We start from the raw sequence: 17,392 nt of genomic DNA, 5'->3' as shown, positions 1-17,392 counted from the left end.
CTTCTTACAACACAGAAACCATCAGCTCATTAAACACACGTCCCACGAGACACAAATAAAGAAGTTTCAGAATTGCTCAGTTTGGTCACATTTTTTGGCAGGGATTTTTTTTTTCCTTTAGGCTCATGGCAAAGAGCAGCTTTGGAAAGATTTCTCTATCTAAACACAACCCCTGGACAGTACCAAAGACTGCCTGCTGTTGGGAAAATCTGAGAGGTATTCGTGTTTATTGTTGAGATAAACAAGTTTTAGAGCATTTATTTGTTCTGTTCCAAGTATGTTCTGTGTTCAAATACCATCACCTTTATTATTTAGAAAAAAACCTAACGTGTGCATAAGCACATTCCTGGGGTCCCATTCTCTAATTTGGGATACATTACTAGAATGACATAAAAAGGTGAAACAAGCATTAAATAAAGCTCTGCGATCAAGGCCCTGGTATTGAAGCACTCTGCCAACCAGCGCAGGCAGTAGGGACAGGAAGAGAAGCACGTCCAGGTTACAGTAGTTACAGATAGCCAGATCAGGGTGAATTAAATGCGTCAACATACAAAAGCAGCAGTGCCTTCTATGTCAGAAGTAATGTTTTTCTAAAAACAGTCGAGCCAAATCAGCACAATCTGTTGCCAGTTCAATCTGCAGGTGCTCTGAATCTCTCCTGGGACTACAGAGGAAACCTAAGCTTAGAATTCAAACCACAGATTCATGAGCATTTCTTTGCTCGTACCACTCAATCACTTGCACAGCCCCTGTGCTGCTCTCCTACCCTTGCTGAAAGCACAGAATGTGCCAGTAAGTCTGTGGGCCACATGGTAAACCGAAGATCACACCACTGATCCTGCTAAAAATAACTCCCCCGCCTTTTGGGGATGGGGAGGAGACAGCCGGGGGGGGGGGACGGGACTGCATTATTGTGGTCCCACAGACAGTTGAGCTGATACAGCTGACTTGCTGGAGGTAGGGTAGAACAAGTAATAGGGACTGCTGGAAGAAATGTGCAATGTTACCAGGCACTGAAAAGAGACGCTGTGACGGAGCGGGATCCTCCCTCTGCAGGGTTTCTGTTTAAGAGCTGTCGTACTGGTCTGGCCAAAGCATCTAATACAGGTTCCCCTGGAGTGGGAAGCAGCTGCCCCCCTACCTCCAAGTCTGAGGACAACAGGCAGCATACTTTCCTCTTCCAGCATTGTATCTTGCTTTTTTCCCTTCATTTTATTCTGAAATCTGTTAAATCAGAGTTTCAGCTTTCTAACAAAGGCAGGCAGTGCTGACTGACAGCAATAAAATGCAAAGTAACCCTTTATCTAATATATTTTCTATTTCATTTTCCTTTTCGAACCTCTCATGCTCACAACACGTAGGGTTTAATCCTCACACTTCTCAGACAAAGAGGGTCACTGCAACCAGTGTCCCAGCGTATTTGACTTTCGATAGGCTTTCAAGGTGTTCAACTAGTAACTGCAGAACAAGTCCATTATAAGCACTCTAGATTCAAAGAAACACCTATAAACAGGCTAAGTCAAACACACACTTAAGAACACACATGGCCTACTTCAATTTTTTTTACTCCCCTGATGCGCAATTCCAGCTGCAGTAGCCTTTTTAAAAAGTACTCTGTGAGAAGGGAGGCTATACCTGAGCTGCAGAAGGCAGAGAACACCTAACAGCTTTGCTCACTTTAAAGGCTGACGTCGTGGTTTCGGTGGCGGCTGAACTGAGAAGTGTGTGCCGCTCCTCCTTAGACCCTTCCCTGCTCCCAGATGTGTAGTCCCACCCTTTCCTTTCTGCCTGCTTTCTCATGCTCGTCAGGCCATTCCACCATTCCAACTCCTTGACCAAGCAAAGACAACCCCATGCTTACGTATCTCTCTCCTCACTGGACCGGGGAGTCAGATCAACTCACAGGAGGGTACAAAATGCTGCAGTGGAAGGCAAGAGGTGGAGCTGGCACCAGCAGTGGGAGGTAGGGACGGGATGCCGTACACTGAATCACAGGTGAGATTCACAGCCAGAAGCGAAACAGAGAACAGCTCATCGTAACGGTTAGGTTACAGCTACGAAGAGCTGTATTCTGTCCAGCTGCATCATGCAAACAGATCTCCCACGGGCAAGGACAGAGGGTTCCACTACAGAGTAGGATACCCTGTGTTTCTGCTGCAGCACCGATAACCCAGACAGCAGCCTCTCGCACTTCTATCAGAGTGTCTTGCCTAATTTTACTAACACGGATCCCCCCACTATCAGAACCTCTGTCAGTACTGGGATGCTTCCATGTCAAACGAGCGACAGGTTTTTAAAGGACCACATCAGTATCAACAGCTAGTCTCATGCTACTTGTATTTCCAGAAAGCACAAATATTTGCACGGTGTGACCTCAGCTCCTAAGGTCTGATAAGTAACTAACAAATCAGCATACATGTTTACACTAGACATTTTAGATATGTTAGGTAATGAGAGCAAACTCAAAGCCTGGATAAGCCCTGCTAAGATTGCTTGGAACTGGAATTACAAAATTCAGAATTTATCATTGTGCTATCCAAAAATAAACACGTTCACTCAGTAAGAACTTGGGAGTCATGAAAAATTTTCAGAGTTGTGCTTTCCTAGTTCACATTATAAAGCCTCCCTGCGTAAATACAGTCCTATTTTACTTCCATCTTCACATCAGCTTGTATTATTTAAAACATGTGGGACATTCACACAGATGCAAAAAAAATAGGTCAGGCTTGAAACAAAAGCCAAGCCATTCCATTTTATTAGCAGATTAAACAGGCGGAACCGTGATTTTAAATTCCAAGTAAAGCAACTTAATGAAAACATTCTGAACACGCAAATAAAAACTACTGCAAATTGTTGCAATCTTTAATGGCCATGGTGCCAAATGTCTTACTAAAAACAGAACTGATGAAAAAGTCTGTCAATCTGATTTGAAAACGCACAGAAAAGGACTATATTGTTTGGTGATCGTATCAAATCTAGTATATAAATCCAGGATTTTTCTAACATCAGCAGCCAATATAACAGTTCAGCATTTCTGAAATACTATTAGATGATGGACATTTGCAAAAATCTATCCCTGTCATTTGCAAAGATCCTGCTTTTAAGCAAATTTATTCCTTTTCTGAAACTGAATTTATAGTACAAAACTCAGAAACATTTATTCATTTTCCTTTTACCTTCTGCATAACCACAGTATTTACTACCAAAATATGTAAAGCCCAAACACAAGTAAGCGCACTAAATTTAGTTATTCAAGCTGAATGTCCTAAACACCATTTGGTTGCTGCCACCTATTGTTGTTCCAAACATGTTGCAAGGAGCTATAACCCTTTTCCCCTTCTGCCCCAACCCCATACTAGTACTCAGCTATTTTAAAAGCTTAGAAAGTTACCAACTCTTCACGTGCCGCATGCTATGTAATGAAAGGAAAGCAAGGGAAAAGTGAAGACATTTCAAAAAGATATTTTTTTTCCCCCTTTTGATTAATTTTGTTTGGTAATTCTACTGTAACCTCAAGTAAACACAGGACACAGAATTTCTGAAACCAACCAAATCACGTCAGAGTAATTTCATCAGACACCAGTATCAAAGAGCCTTAAGAATGCCTGTTTCACAGGCTACCGATTCAACAACTTCGCTAGTTTAAGAGATTTCACAACTTATGACTTCCAGCAGCATTATTACTGCTTCTGTCTCTGCTAACGGCTAAATGTGAAAATGATAAATCTATTTGAGCATGATAGCTGTAGAAGGACTGAATAAAGGTTGAAAATAAAGATGAATAAATCTAGGCAAGTCACTTCCTCTCCTGCCCCCTTTCAGTTAAGGGCTGGTAAAAAAAAAAAAAAAAAAAAAAAAAAAAAAAAGGCTGGTAATACAAACAAACCGAACAAAAGATTCACTTTATGTATATATAAAAATAATATTATATTAATATAACAATATAATAATAAATAAAAATGTATAAATAAAAAAATATATAAAAATAAATAAATAAATAAATAAATTAGTATACACACTAAATTCCCCATTAATCTAAGTTTTGGCTTTACACTCAGAAGAGAAGTAATTCTGGAACAGCGATTTCTCACACAGCCCATTTAAAATGATAATTCTAGGTTGCCAGAGGCCACTTAATTCTGTGCCCTCCTAGATGTATACACCTTCACCATGACATCATGTTCAGGCTCATCTAAAAGGTTAAAGAACAGGAAAAAGACACAAACTCATAACAGAGCCTAACAGAAACTTTAGTCTGCAGAGCTTTGAGTATTAAATGGAAACTTTGCCATGGAACATAAAGTTTGGGAGGGTCATTATTTCAAAAATCTTAATTCTCTGAATGCCCTGTAAATAAATTAAAATGATTTTCAGAAAACCTGTGAGGTGAAAGACGACCTCCCTCGAGTAGGTTGTGATTTCCCCTGTCAGTAGTCTTCATTCTCAAACAAACCCAAGAACTAGCGAGTCATCTTACTGAAGGTAAAATTTTGGTCTGCTTCAAATCGATAAGCTTCATCTCATTTGCTTTCTGCAACAGGATATTAAAGATGTCTAAATAAAGATGTCCTGATAAGGTAATGCGATTGCCAGGTACTGGCCATTCGTGTAGTCCAGCGTAGGCTACACACACCAGCTCTGCAATGAAGAGGAACTCACAACACACCCCCGTGTGGGATGCTTTTGTTGCAGCACATAACTACAAATGCAGGAGCCTAATTTCAGGACGCGTCTCTGAAAACGCAGGCATAGGTGTCAAAACTGTTTTGTTATTAAAGAAACATACTGCATGTTTATGGCAATCATCTATGGGACCACTGCTTAAAAATACGATATTCAGACAGTTAAATATTCTCAAGCAAGGGGAAAATACTGATGTGACAGAGTCAGTCTCAAGGCTCAAACAGGAAAACGGTGAATTCCTGCAAGGGGTGAATTACCAGTTCTGGCTAGTCATTTGAACTCTCCAACTCACATTCTTCTAAACACAAATATCAAAGGCTAATTCCAATGTTTACTAATGGATCAAAGTGTCACCTACTCCACACAGTTGTTCTTTGCATTTCACTTATTTTACAGCCTTTATCTATACATGAATGTTAACAATCCCTCATCAAGTTCCAATTAAAACTTCATTTAGCTTTGAACTGATAGATCCACTTATACCTAAAAGGCTAAAATGGAACACGGCACAGTTCCACAGTTAGCAGTTCAATCTCCAGCGTGCAGTAAAACTGACATGAAAAGGCATGTCAGAGAGCAACCCCAGACAGGAAAAAGAGAGGAAAATTATGAAGGCTACCGAAGATCTTTAAACTAGCTGCCTCTAATTAAGAGGGATGATACACTGAAGCAAAGGAGGGTGTGCAGTAAAGACTAGTTACAATCAAAAACAGGGCTGTTGGGGAAATGGCCAAATCTCACTCCCTTGACGCTGCTCACCACAAATGACAACAGTGACCGAGATTAATATTACCACAAGGCCTCAAGCCACATCTTTCGTTTAGCTTCAGTGTTTGTCTTCTATACAATAAAGGCCTTCAAGACCAGCAATTAAGGTAGCCGTACTCCTAAATTCTGCCCCGCTTTGCTTTAAGCCCCTTGCCTGCAGTCTCAGAGTAGTCACAGGTGAGCTTTGAGCTGGCTGCACAGGCAGCTGCTGCTGGAAGTAGAAAGCCCTCCCCTTCCTCCATCTCTGCACATCCCTCATTTTGGCTGCAGCGTGAGCATGGCCGCAAAATGATTCCTCCCACCCTAAGTGACAGCAAGGTGGAAGTGTGCAACAAGGAGCAGGAAATTCCCCTCCCAGGAGCAGCTAGAACCGCTAGTTTGTATACTGGGAATGCACAAATATGTTTTCCATTAGAATGACCAAATTTTGTCTCTGGATTTGGAAGACCAGAACATACAGATGACTAAACTGCTTTACGGGTAAGGAAGCAGCCTTGGTATATGTGCAAGCTAACGCCAGTGACCAGGCAGTTGCTCAACAAGTCAGATCAGCCTGCACAGACAAGTGAAAACTCATGTATTCATTTGCACCATCAGAGTCTGTTTTGGGTCAAAACAGGGAGTGGATCCAACTTGCCGTGTGGTACCTGCTCGCTAGTGCTGACAGAGGAGGGAAAAGTGGGACAGTGTCGGCGTGGAGGGGAGAGGACAACTATTCCTTTCAGCAGCTGTCCACAGTTAAGCTTAACACGAAATTGCACCTTAAAATCCCAAGAGAGGTGGATCCAGGAAACACCCCTTCTCTGTCCAGCAAAACTCAGTTCTTTTACATGCAATCAATATGAGATTGAGATTTAGAGATACAGTAATGTGCCCTGACCCTCCGTAAGTCAAAAAGGATCTGAAATCTACAGCTGTTCAGGCTCTGAAACACCTTTCTTATATTCCCCTCACCTATATTCTTCTCACCTCTTAGCCCCAAGAAACAGTAGTAAAGATGACAGTAGCTCCGATGCTAAGGAACTCCAGCATATGGTGAGTCAGTCCTGCTGCTGAAGATGAAGAATTAATAATTGGTTGGAAACCTGAAAGCCAGTCTCACACGGGGCACAGGCAGAGAGAGGAAGAGAAATGTAGGTAAAGGGAGGAGAAGACAAAACTTGCTGGGTTCCCTCAGATAAAAGTTGGTCCTACAGTTATACAGAAGTTATACAGAAGATTAAGTAAAGAACGTTGCAGAAAGCATCTGACAGTTCCCTCACTCTAAAAGCAGGTGAAGCGATCTGTTGGCCTTAACTACATCTTCTGAAGGGGACCTGCTCACTTTTTGGACATGAAAGGATTTAATTACCCCAAGAAAAACAATTTGCAAAGACATCAACTCAGACTGAGGAAGGCCTTGAGATGCAGACTAGAGGAACCTCAAGAAGACTCTGAGAACACAGTACTACACACTACCTCTACTTTTCTTCTGTTCCCAGGATACTCACTATCCATGACTGCTAGAAAGGACAAGATGGGCCAGACCTCACCCCCAGTCATTTACCCCAGTAATGACACCATTGAGCAATCAAAAAGCCACCTCGCTATGCCTGTCCCCACATGCTTGTACAGCTCGGGCTGTTGAGGTTTCCCATCTGCTGTGAGCTAAGCTAAGGAAACTGAAGTAGCTTGAGAGTCAGCCACAGCTACAAACATCTCCGAGCAATATTCCATATTACATTGTCATAATAAGCCTAACAAAAAAACCCCAAACCAAAACAAAACAAAAAATAAACAAGATGATGTTTCTCCTTGCAGGGGAACGTCCCAATCCACTGTAGTTGTTATACATTGCTCTCCCCTTACTTTCTAATGCTTGCGGCGTCATGCTTTAGTTAGTGACCAGTCAATGTTTTTAACAGTTTATTGTATCTTTATATAGCAGAACAGTACACACGTGGCTATTAAAAGGAAAATATATAATCATCAAAAGAATGTCTATACATTTACCCTGCTCATATGATTCACAGTATGAAGTGAAAAAGCACACTCAGTGACCAAGAAAATTTAGTGGGGATACCATTACTTTGCATGGTAAAGGGACGGGGAAACGTGAGTGCTTATAAAGCAACGAATAGCAGAGAAGTCCTTTTCTCACAGAATATTTATCTCTGTAGGCACGAAGCTTAAAATAAGAAGTTGTAATGAAAATACTTCTCTTCTTTACCGTGATCAGACATTAATTTTCCTTTTGCTACCGTAAGACACTAAGCTGCAGTTCAACATCCTGCTGCCATCTATCCTTCTCTTCCCCCCCCCCCCATCCTCTTCTTTTTCCTCCTGCACATCCTGGTTACTGTGAAGCAACTTCAGTTAGACCCTGGCAGCTCCAACCACCTTCATCTATTGCTCCAGTATCTTTTAACAGCTTCCAAATCACACTCACGTATTTAAACACGTTGAAATCCAAGATACAGCAGAGCACAAGGAGCCAAGCATTGAAGTCAGCTCTTCATCTTTCAAGCACTGGTGGTTTTTCTACAAACCAGCAAGCAGAAACCCCACGAATTCTAAAGGGCCTACTTCAGGAGCTGGCAGCAGAGAGGCAACAAGCCCTGTCTGACCAGACCCGACTTGAGCCACATGGATGCCCCTGCACTGCTGCCAGCATGCTAGGTTCAAAGAGAGGTTGTCAGCCAGACGTGGCATGTCTTTGGTACAACACTGCAGCTGGGGTGATAAATCCACAGCCCAGTGCACTTCAAAATGGCTCTGCCAGGGTCAGCATAGGCCTGCCCAGGCTTCCTGGCTTCTGCTCAGCATCAGCCCTCAGAGCCATCTCCCATAGAGCTGCATCAAGATCTCTGCCCTGTAAATCCTCACGGTGGCTGTTCCGCAAGGATCAAGGCTCCCAGCAAATACATCAAGTCTGCTCAAAGGCTCAGCAGCACCTCAGCTAACAAGATCCCCCAGAAACCATGCTGCCAGGAGCCCACTGTAGACAGACACTGACTGCGTGCAGAGCTAGCATGGGTGAGCAGGATTCACCAGCCTGACTTCAGAGAAAAGCTGGCTCTGGAAGCCTCACACCTGAGACAAATTACCTAAATGAGTAAACTTGCCCAAACCTGGACTTGCACTTCTTTCTTAGAATCATAGAATCGCTGAGGTTAGAAGGGACCTTTAAGATCATCAAGTCCAACCTTTAACCTACCCTGACAAAAGCCACTTCTAAACCATGTCCCTAAGTGCCCCATCTACCCTTTTTTAAACACCTCCAGGGATGGTGAATCCACCACCTCCCTGGGCAGCCTATTCCAAAGTTTAATAACCCTTTCAGTGAAAAAATGTTTCCTAATATCCAATCTAAACCTCCCCTGATGTAACTTGAACCCGTTTCCTCTCGTCCTATCGCTTGTCACCAGGGAGAAGAGGTCAGCCCCCATCTCTCTACAACCTCCTTTCAGGTAGTTGTAGAGGGTGATGAGGTCTCCCCTCAGCCTCCTCCAGGCTAAACAACCCCAGCTCCCTCGGTCGTTCTTCATAAGGTTTGTCCTCCAGACCCTTCACCAGCTTTGTAGCCCTTCTCTGGACACGCTCCAACACCTCAATGTCCCTCTTGTAGCGAGGGGCCCAAAACTGAACGCAGTACTCAAGGTGGGGCACTCTTAGCACTGAGCTGCTCTTTCTAAGCCTCCACGGCACTGTTAACACACTCACCCCAACAACTCACCAAAGCATAACTGAGATTTACACATGTTTGGGGAATACAACCCCCAGGGGGCAGCCAGAAACAGCAAACAAGCTGGAGGGTCTGAGAGGCCTTCATCTAGTTTATAAACTAGAGACCAAAGAGTTCTGATCTGGACTTTCTCCTCCCTGCATTTCATCTGATTTTAGGCTCACTGAAATGCCTGAGGGATTTTCCCCGTAGCACAGCTGCTATCCAAGTCTTAATCTCTGGGTCATCCCTGCTGCAGACATACCAAGGGCATCACTGAAAAATCAGCACGACACGTCGACAAAGAGATAGCAACGAGGAAACCACCACGTGGGGACCAGCTGAGGCTTTTTTTCCGATACAATAACTATTTTCAAGTTACAGAAAGACAAATCCTGGTTTAGAAGTTGGGAAAAAAATTAAAGATCAGATTAAAAATTGACTCATCTATTTAGATATTTTTGCTATCAAGGTATTACTGCTCATGCGCCACACATACGGCCTTGAAATTACCCACCTCATATCATTTTCAGATTCACCATATTCTGGCGGAAATTAACAGACAGCTCAGACTGTCGAGTGGTTCTTTTGCTATACAAGATGCTCAATTGCCATTTTAGGCTAGATACCTGAGACTTTGAGGTATGAACTTACTGTTTACAATGTCACCTTGCAGCTGAAGAATTTGTGGAACAGGCATTGTGAGAATAACTATATCAAACTGTTCTGGCGGTCCCGTTTTTCTAGAGACTTCCCATTTCCCATCTCGGAGAGAGATGCAAGTCACATGCTGCTCATAGAAGACATCTGCACCTGCTTGGAAAAAGAAGTTAAATACATGTAACAGAGAATTCCACAGAGAAAATGCAGAGTAGCTTCCCTTAGTAACTGGATGACTTGCAAACAGTGAAGCACACAGACAGTCTCAGGGAAAAGTTTCACAAATTAATTTAACAGCCAGCATATGACATGAAAAGAGGGGATCCTCATCAGCTGAAAAGATCCCATCACTCTCCTGTGCTAGGGCTGGTACACATCTGATTCCTCTCTGACATGATTCAACTCAGTGAACAGATGTAAAACTACCAGCTGCTCTCTTTGTCAGGTTAGTTTACTGTGGCTTTAGTGAGTTGAACCAATTCAGACTGAAATCTGATGAGTGCAGGAGGTGGCACAGGGTAAGCAATCAAAGCACACCCCCAGGAGCTGAAAAAGAGGGCGTTGCTCCTGCTCTCATAGATCACAAGACAGGAAGGTAGTTAATTATTTGCAAGATTAGAGTCTAAAAACCAGCTAATTAAAAAAAAAAAAGACAAAAACAATCACATGAAAGGAGCAAAGCTTGACTGCTCATAAAGCTAACATTTTTCAAACCCGAGTTAAATTAGCCACCAAACTGTACAAGTGGTTCTGCCACATTACACCTAATGCAAGTTACACAGTTTAAACTAGCAAATGATGTTCTCTTTCAGCCTTTTCTAAAGGACTTTCAACATGGTAGGCTCACATACCGCATAAGCACTCCTTTCTACAAAATACAGGATATAGCTCACCACTACGTTCCCAGTTGCTCAGTTAAACAGCACTGTTAAGTACGCACGCATGAAAAAACACCTGAACACTCACTTCATTCAAGCTGCAGCTCAAGTCTCTTCTCAACCGTGATCCCACTCCCACCAAGTTATTTTTGTCCTAATTGTGTTATGTCTCACTTCCATATGCTAAAGCCAACGGTGTAAATACAAGCTTAGCCCCTGATCCTACAGACATTATATTTGTATAGAGATTTTCATATGCCAGCAGTGCAGATAAAGTCAGTGAAGCGCTTGCAGGACTTGGAAATTTATAGAGCTCCTGGACATGTTTATCCACCTAAGCAACTTCAAGACATACATAAACAAACAAGGAACTTGAACATTCTCACTGGAGATTTAAAGTTGAAAGACACTTCAAGAACACGATCAAAAACACAATCATTAAAACCTTTCATTTCATACAAAGGCATCTAAAAAATTACCTGACTGGTTTAAATAATACTTGACAACGGAGGAGATGCCCTGGGGTGCCATGTAATTGCACGAGCCTTCTTTCGCTACCATTCCTTCAACGGGTGCCGTCAGCGGTTTCAAGATGCCATGACACAAGAGCTCCTCATAGAAGCTTAAAGGCAGCAAAAAACACAGAGATGAAAATACACTGCATGAAAACCAACAGCAACTGTTGTTATCTTTCGCAAAGTTAAGACTAGCCTAACTTTCAAACTTAGAGAACGGTTTTTAACGACTGCATGAGATTCAACCGGTGTTTCAAGCCAGGCTATGCATGAACAAGAATCATAGGTACCAAACAACAAACTACGTTGCTATTTTATCAGGCGCTGGCCTTTTTTATGAGACCAAGGCTGTGCCGCCGGCGGTTTGACCTGAAGGTTTCAGGACTAACTGTGTCAGGGGCATATACGACAGGTACTTAAAACTCTGAATATCAGTACAAACCGCATCGCCGCCGTGGAGCGCAGGAGCATTCCAGCAGCTGGACACGAGCGAGGGCCTGGAACAAACCTGCCTTTTCCCCGATTTCCACACAAATTTTGCAGTTTTACATCGCTTACCTCATCATCCCCAGCGTATGGCAAACCGCCCTGTGTACCCAGCGAGCCCAAGCAGGCCCACCACGGACACCCTCCCCCATCCCCATCAACCTTCCTGGCGTTTTGGCGACTCTGGGGCGACTCAACTCTGGAAAGCAGAGACCTCCGCGGATTTAAACACCCATCTACGATTTCCTACGATGGGCAGACTTGCGCCACGACTGAAAACCATCCAGCGTCGAGACCCGGAGGCTCGGCTCGCCCGGCCGCTGAGTCGCCAAAGCCCCTCGGCCCCGCGCACCACCTGCTCCAGCCCACCCCCTCGCCTCCCACCTGAGGCGCAAGCAATGGGCGGGAAGAAGCGTGGGGATGGGGGGGGGAAGGCAGTGGGAGGCGGACCGAGGGCGGGCCGGCACCGCAGCGCGGCGACCAACCCCGCCCCCCGACGAGCCCACGGCGACTCCCCTCGGGCTGGCGGGGCTGGGGGCGGGGCTGGGGGCGGGGCTAGCGGCAAAGGGCGGGGGGGGTGGAGCGGCGAGGGGGCGGGGCTCACCTGCAGCACCGCCCCGCGCGCTTCGTCTCGCGCGTGACGTACTGCGCGCCCAGGTCGGCGGTGCAGGCGGCGTCCCAGGCGGCGCGGCTCGTGCTCATGCGGCCCCCTGCGCGACAACCAGCCAGCCAATCAGAGACCGCCACGCCACGCTCCCCCCTTACCCCCCCCTCCATGCCGCGCCCCCCATACCTGCGCCGCGAGCCTTGTCCCAGACGGTGACGCGGCCCGGGGCCGCCCCACGCAGCAGCCACGCGCAGGCACCGCCCGACAGCCCCGCGCCCACCACCAGCACGCGCGACATGGCCGCGACACGGCACGGCGCGGCGACGCACGGCCCCACGGAGGCGGGCCGCGACACGCCACGCCCAGGAGCGCGGGGGACGCGAGAGGGAGGCGGGAGGGCGCGCCCAAACCCGCCCGCGTGTGCGGGGACACCCCTGTGCGTGGGCAGCCGTGATCACACACTCCCCCCGCATGCACAGCCGTGGTCACACACGCACCCCTGCGTGCACAGCTGGGGTTACACACACACCCCTGCATGCACAGCTGGAGTTACACCCCTGCATGCACAGCTGGGGTTACACACACACCCCTGCATGCACAGCTGGAGTTACACCCCTGCATGCACAGCTGGGGTTACACACACACCCCTGCATGCACAGCTGGAGTTACACCCCTGCATGCACAGCTGGAGTTACACACACACCCCTGCACGCACAGCCGTGCTCACACCCTTCCTGTACACCCCGAGGCGCTCCCTGGAGCAGGGGCTGCTGCCGCCCCTGCCACTTTGATGGCCTCTGCTGGTCTCACACTGCTGCGGCCTTGGCACTCCTCCTCCTGTCTCCGAAATGCCCCTGGCTCCACTCTCAGTCCCAGCCCCAACCTCGTCCTCCCAGTGAGGGACGCAAGTTCCAGAGGGCTGAGGTGGAGGTGGGCACGGTAGCACTGGGACCCCCTGCAGAGAGAAAAGTCCAGCCCAGCCACAGTGTCAGCAGCTGCTTGGGATGACACCAAAGAAGCGACTGGTGCCATCTATGGAGTCATCTAAGGGACACCTCCAGGCTTCATGGCACAGCAACCGGCTTTGTGGAGAGGCCAATCCCTTCTGTGCTCCTCTTCTCAAGGACTGTCAGATGCCAAGAGCCAAAGCCACCAGAGATAAAGAAGCCTGTGATAGATGGTGCTCCCCCTTTCCAAGAGAGGGGACAAGCGAGGAGCTGCAAGGAGTAAATAGAGCCGTTAAAATGACAGATCAGACACTGTTAATTGTGAAAACCCAACTGATAATTGTCACAGATGAAAATATTTGACATTGTTATGATTTAACAGCTATTCAAAATTTATTAATGCTGTAAGGCAGATTGAAAGGTTGAATTGGCTTTTGGCTAGCGAGCCAAAAGGTGCTGCTTTTAGGTCCTACACGTTAATGGATGGACAGAAGAGCATCCACATCCGTAAAAATAAGGTGTATCTCAGAACATACAGGTGGATGAGAGGCAGAGAGAGACTAGCCTATAGTTAAAATTTCCCGTTCTCAGATTTAGGGTAAATACTCATGATTCATCGGTGTTCCTCAGTGGGTGATAGTTGAGGCTTGAGAAGGGTCTTCTCCCGCCCTGGCCTTGAGGTGTCAGCCTGAGAGGTATCTCAACCTGGGGGTTACTGGCCACAGCCCGCTGCGATCCAGGAGAGCTCAAAGGGTCCTTACTAGAATCACTACTTAGAGGATACAAGACAATTGACTTTCACGAGGTACTTTTCCACTCTGGTCCAGCTCAGACGATAGTTAGGCAACCCCAGAGCTTGCTAGATCTTGGGGTCCTAGTATTCCCACCTCTGGCCACGATTCGTATGGTGTCAGGAGTGATCGATTATAGTTATTATCTCCATGTGGTAGGAGCCATGGGGACTAAGCACACTATTGTGTTCTTGGTCTGTTGCTCGTCTCTCAGGATGATCAGATGTGGGCAGTGAAACATGTACCTGAAGAATTGATGTCTTGCCAAAAAACCTCTGCCCCCAGCAAGTCTTAAGTGGTGTGCATTTACCTGGCATGTGTTGAGTTTTGAGTGGCATGGGGTGTTGAGTAACAATGCTTGACCAACTCAAGTGGTGAGACACTGGCCAAGGTTGCCCAGAGAGGTGGTGGAGGCCCCATCCCTGGAGACATTCAAGGCCAGGCTTGATGAGGCTCTGAGCAACCTGATCTAGTTGAAGATGTCCCTGCTGACTGCAGGGGGGTTGGACTAGATGGCCTTTAAAGGTCCCTTCCAACCCAACACATTCTATGATTCTAGTAAACTTCTGTGATGACGTGACTGACCTGGTAGATGAAGGGAGAGCAGTGGATATTGTCTACCTGGACAACACTAAGGCCTTTGGCACTGTGTCCTATAAGATCCCCATAGAGAAGCTGTGTTGAAGAGATGTGTGTTGTGGGGCAGTCATGAAGGAGAAGAGGTGTTCTGGGGCTTCCTCATTTATTTATTTTTTTTTAAAGATTGGCCGTGTAACTGACTCTCCAACATGTAAGAGTTTAGAGCTGTGAATTCAGATTTGGTGGGAGGTTTTCTCTTCTTGGCCCCACTGCCCTGGGAAGAAGTGTCAGGAGGTTACGACCCCCTCCTCAGCACCTCCTACGGAGAGTAACAGTTGGCCCTCTGCTCTGCACCCTGTTTGCTGTGGACCCCCTCTGACGCCCCCTCTCTCCATGCACCGTGATGATGGCTCAGGCAGTAGGACACAGATGTGTCAAAGCTGAAGTCCACTGTGGTCCTAGGGCTCGGGGCATCTCTGGCTTTGCATTCAGCCTTGCTCAGGGACATGGGAGGTCCTGAATGGAATTCAGCTGTAGCTGCTGTCTTCTAAAAGACCCGCCAGACTGCACAGTTGTACATCTGCCAGTGGGCTAGGCAGTGGTTTGTCACTACAATTTACTTGTTTCTTCATGAAAAGGGGCTTTCTCAAACCTCATAAATGTTTGGCCTATGACGAAATGGTCTGGCTGCTAAATGTGCTTGGGAATGGTTTATTGTACTGGATGGTTATCTGGATTCTCACTGCCAGCTTAATTTGCAAGAGAGTTCAGTAGAGTTTCTTAAATGTGCATTTTCTTGCTACACTGTGGCCCGGTAAAAGCAGGTAGGATGCCAGTCATAGAAGAGTATTAAGACAGTCAAAGAATTGAGGCCAAAAGAGAAATATCAAGAATTAAGACAGACTCTTTGGCAGTAATTTTATAGAAAACATGATTATTAAACTCGAGCACAATGGGTAGTGAAAGCACCTAAAGAAGAACAATACATTGCCGTGGAAAAAGCTCTGTGCTCACTGGTGAACACGGTGTGTGGACCGCTAGCAAAGAAAGCAAGAGTGCTGCAAGAAAGGGCTGCGGGAATTGGGCGAGAACTCCTGGATGTATGACGTGTTTCTGCTTTGGGGCCACACACCTACTTGAAGTGTGTGCCAGTGGCAGGCAGCCCTGGATGAGGCCAGGGCATGATAACGCTCTGATTAGGAGCTGTGGCGTAGCAGCCTTACTGGAAGGGACCCAGGAGGGGTGGCACATGCCAAGCACAACACAAGCCAACAATGTTCTCTCACTACGAAGATGGAGAACTGCAGTGTGGGCTACAAGAGCAGACAGGTGGCTGCCTGGTCTCCATTAGGTATCACCCCCGCTGTTAGGCGTAAAGGAGGCCACATCTGGATGCTAGGCCCAGTTTTGGTCTGCCTGGTGCAAGGGATGTGGAGACACCAATGAAGCCTTGTAGAGACTGACAAATCGACAGCAACCCTACAGCAGGAGGTGGACGGAGCTCATTTTATTTGGTCTGGCCATGGGGAGGCTGAGAGTGGTCTGAGAGCGGCCTGTGACTCCTTGGAGGGCAAAAGGTGATAGAGCAAAATGCCTCTCTGACTGCAGAGGTGGGGGATCTCCATCCTGGGTGATTTCCAAAACTTTGACAACTGAAAGCCAGCGCCAATCTGATCCAGTACTGGTAATAGTCTAGCTTCTAGTGGAACAGTGGATAAGAATCTCTGGAGAACCTTTTCCACCAACATGTCTTTGATGCCATGGCTATGTAATGAAGCTCAAGGGCTTCTCCTTGATCCCATTTGGCCTCTGTGATGATGCTTCACTATGACCTTTGAGAGGCCTGAACATGTTTTAAGACCTGTGATGATGTCCCACTCTTCAAGTGCTGTGGGACTCTTATGACTATGAGTGCAACTTAGTCGTGCATCTTTCAGGGAGGACGGTGCCTCCAGATTAGTGTGACCAGAGTTGCCCTGCATTTTCCCTGGAATACAGACTTCTATTATGTGTTTCCTCAGAAGGTGAAAGTCAAAGGTGTCTTACCCAGTGAAGTGTGGCTTCTAAAAGGAAGACTCTCTTAACCTCCAAATCTCTAAATGATGAACCAATGTTCTACTACAGTTATGTTTAAAGAATGGGACCAATTGCCAAATCTAGGTGCCTGCCTTGGACAGATCTCAGGTCCACCCCAGGTTGACAGCCAGAAGACAAGTGCAATCCAGAGCCTGCGCTGTGATTTCCAAAGCAAAACAATCCAGGAAGGCAAGACAGAAAACGGCCACGGCCCTGACATGGCTGATGGAGACTGATAACTATCCCTGCTCGCAGTTTGTATGTAGAATAGAGTGCTTAGGCACTCTTCATACTCTCCCGTAAGGGTGTGAAGATCAGGGATGTTGTGGTCGGTTGACCCCAGCCAACAGCTAAGCACCCACACAGCTGCTCACTCACTTCACCACCCATCCCCAAGTGGGACAGGTGGAGGGAATAGGAAGAGCAAAAGTGAGAAAACTGTGTCAAGAGAAGGAGAGTTTACTAAGTGAAGGAAAGAGAATAAAAACAAGCGACGCAAAGACAATCACTCGCCACCTCCCACAAGCAAACCGATGCCCAGCCAGTGTCCAAGCAACTGCTACCTTGGAAGACAACATCCCCCTCCCCAGTTTTTATTGCTGACCGTGACATTGTATGGTATGGAGTATTGCTTTGGCCAATTGACTGTGCCCCGTCCCCATGCTGTGAAGAAAGTTAATTTCATCCCAGCCAGACCTG

The 17,392-nt window shown here is 46.5% G+C and overlaps 1 protein-coding gene across 11 annotated transcripts in view; it reads right to left on the bottom strand.

The window, feature by feature from the left end:
* Nucleotides 1-12,676, bottom strand: part of RNLS (renalase, FAD dependent amine oxidase) — a 76,458-nt gene extending 63,782 nt beyond the window's left edge. For 7 of the 11 annotated variants that reach the window (XR_012587613.1, XR_012587608.1, XR_012587609.1 and 4 more), the window contains exons 1-4: nt 12,487-12,676; nt 12,298-12,403; nt 11,172-11,314; nt 9,809-9,970 (exon numbers count right to left, since the gene is read on the bottom strand). Coding sequence is in view for 4 of the 11 variants with exons in the window: in XM_074591687.1 (XP_074447788.1) it covers nt 9,809-9,970; nt 11,172-11,314; nt 12,298-12,403; nt 12,487-12,598 (523 nt within the window). In the remaining 7 variants the exon portion in view is untranslated. Of the gene's footprint in view, nt 1-9,808; nt 9,971-11,171; nt 11,315-11,765; nt 12,208-12,297; nt 12,404-12,486 lie in introns of those variants that run through there. The other 4 variants (XR_012587614.1, XM_074591688.1, XR_012587615.1 and 1 more) reach the window with 4 other exon arrangements.
* Between the last annotated feature and the right edge of the window lie 4,716 nt (nt 12,677-17,392).

The sequence above is a fragment of the Larus michahellis genome, chromosome 6 (assembly GCF_964199755.1).
Source record: "Larus michahellis chromosome 6, bLarMic1.1, whole genome shotgun sequence".
In the NCBI taxonomy this organism is placed as follows: domain Eukaryota; kingdom Metazoa; phylum Chordata; class Aves; order Charadriiformes; family Laridae; genus Larus; species Larus michahellis.
This window is presented reverse-complemented; position numbering and strand designations above follow the sequence as displayed.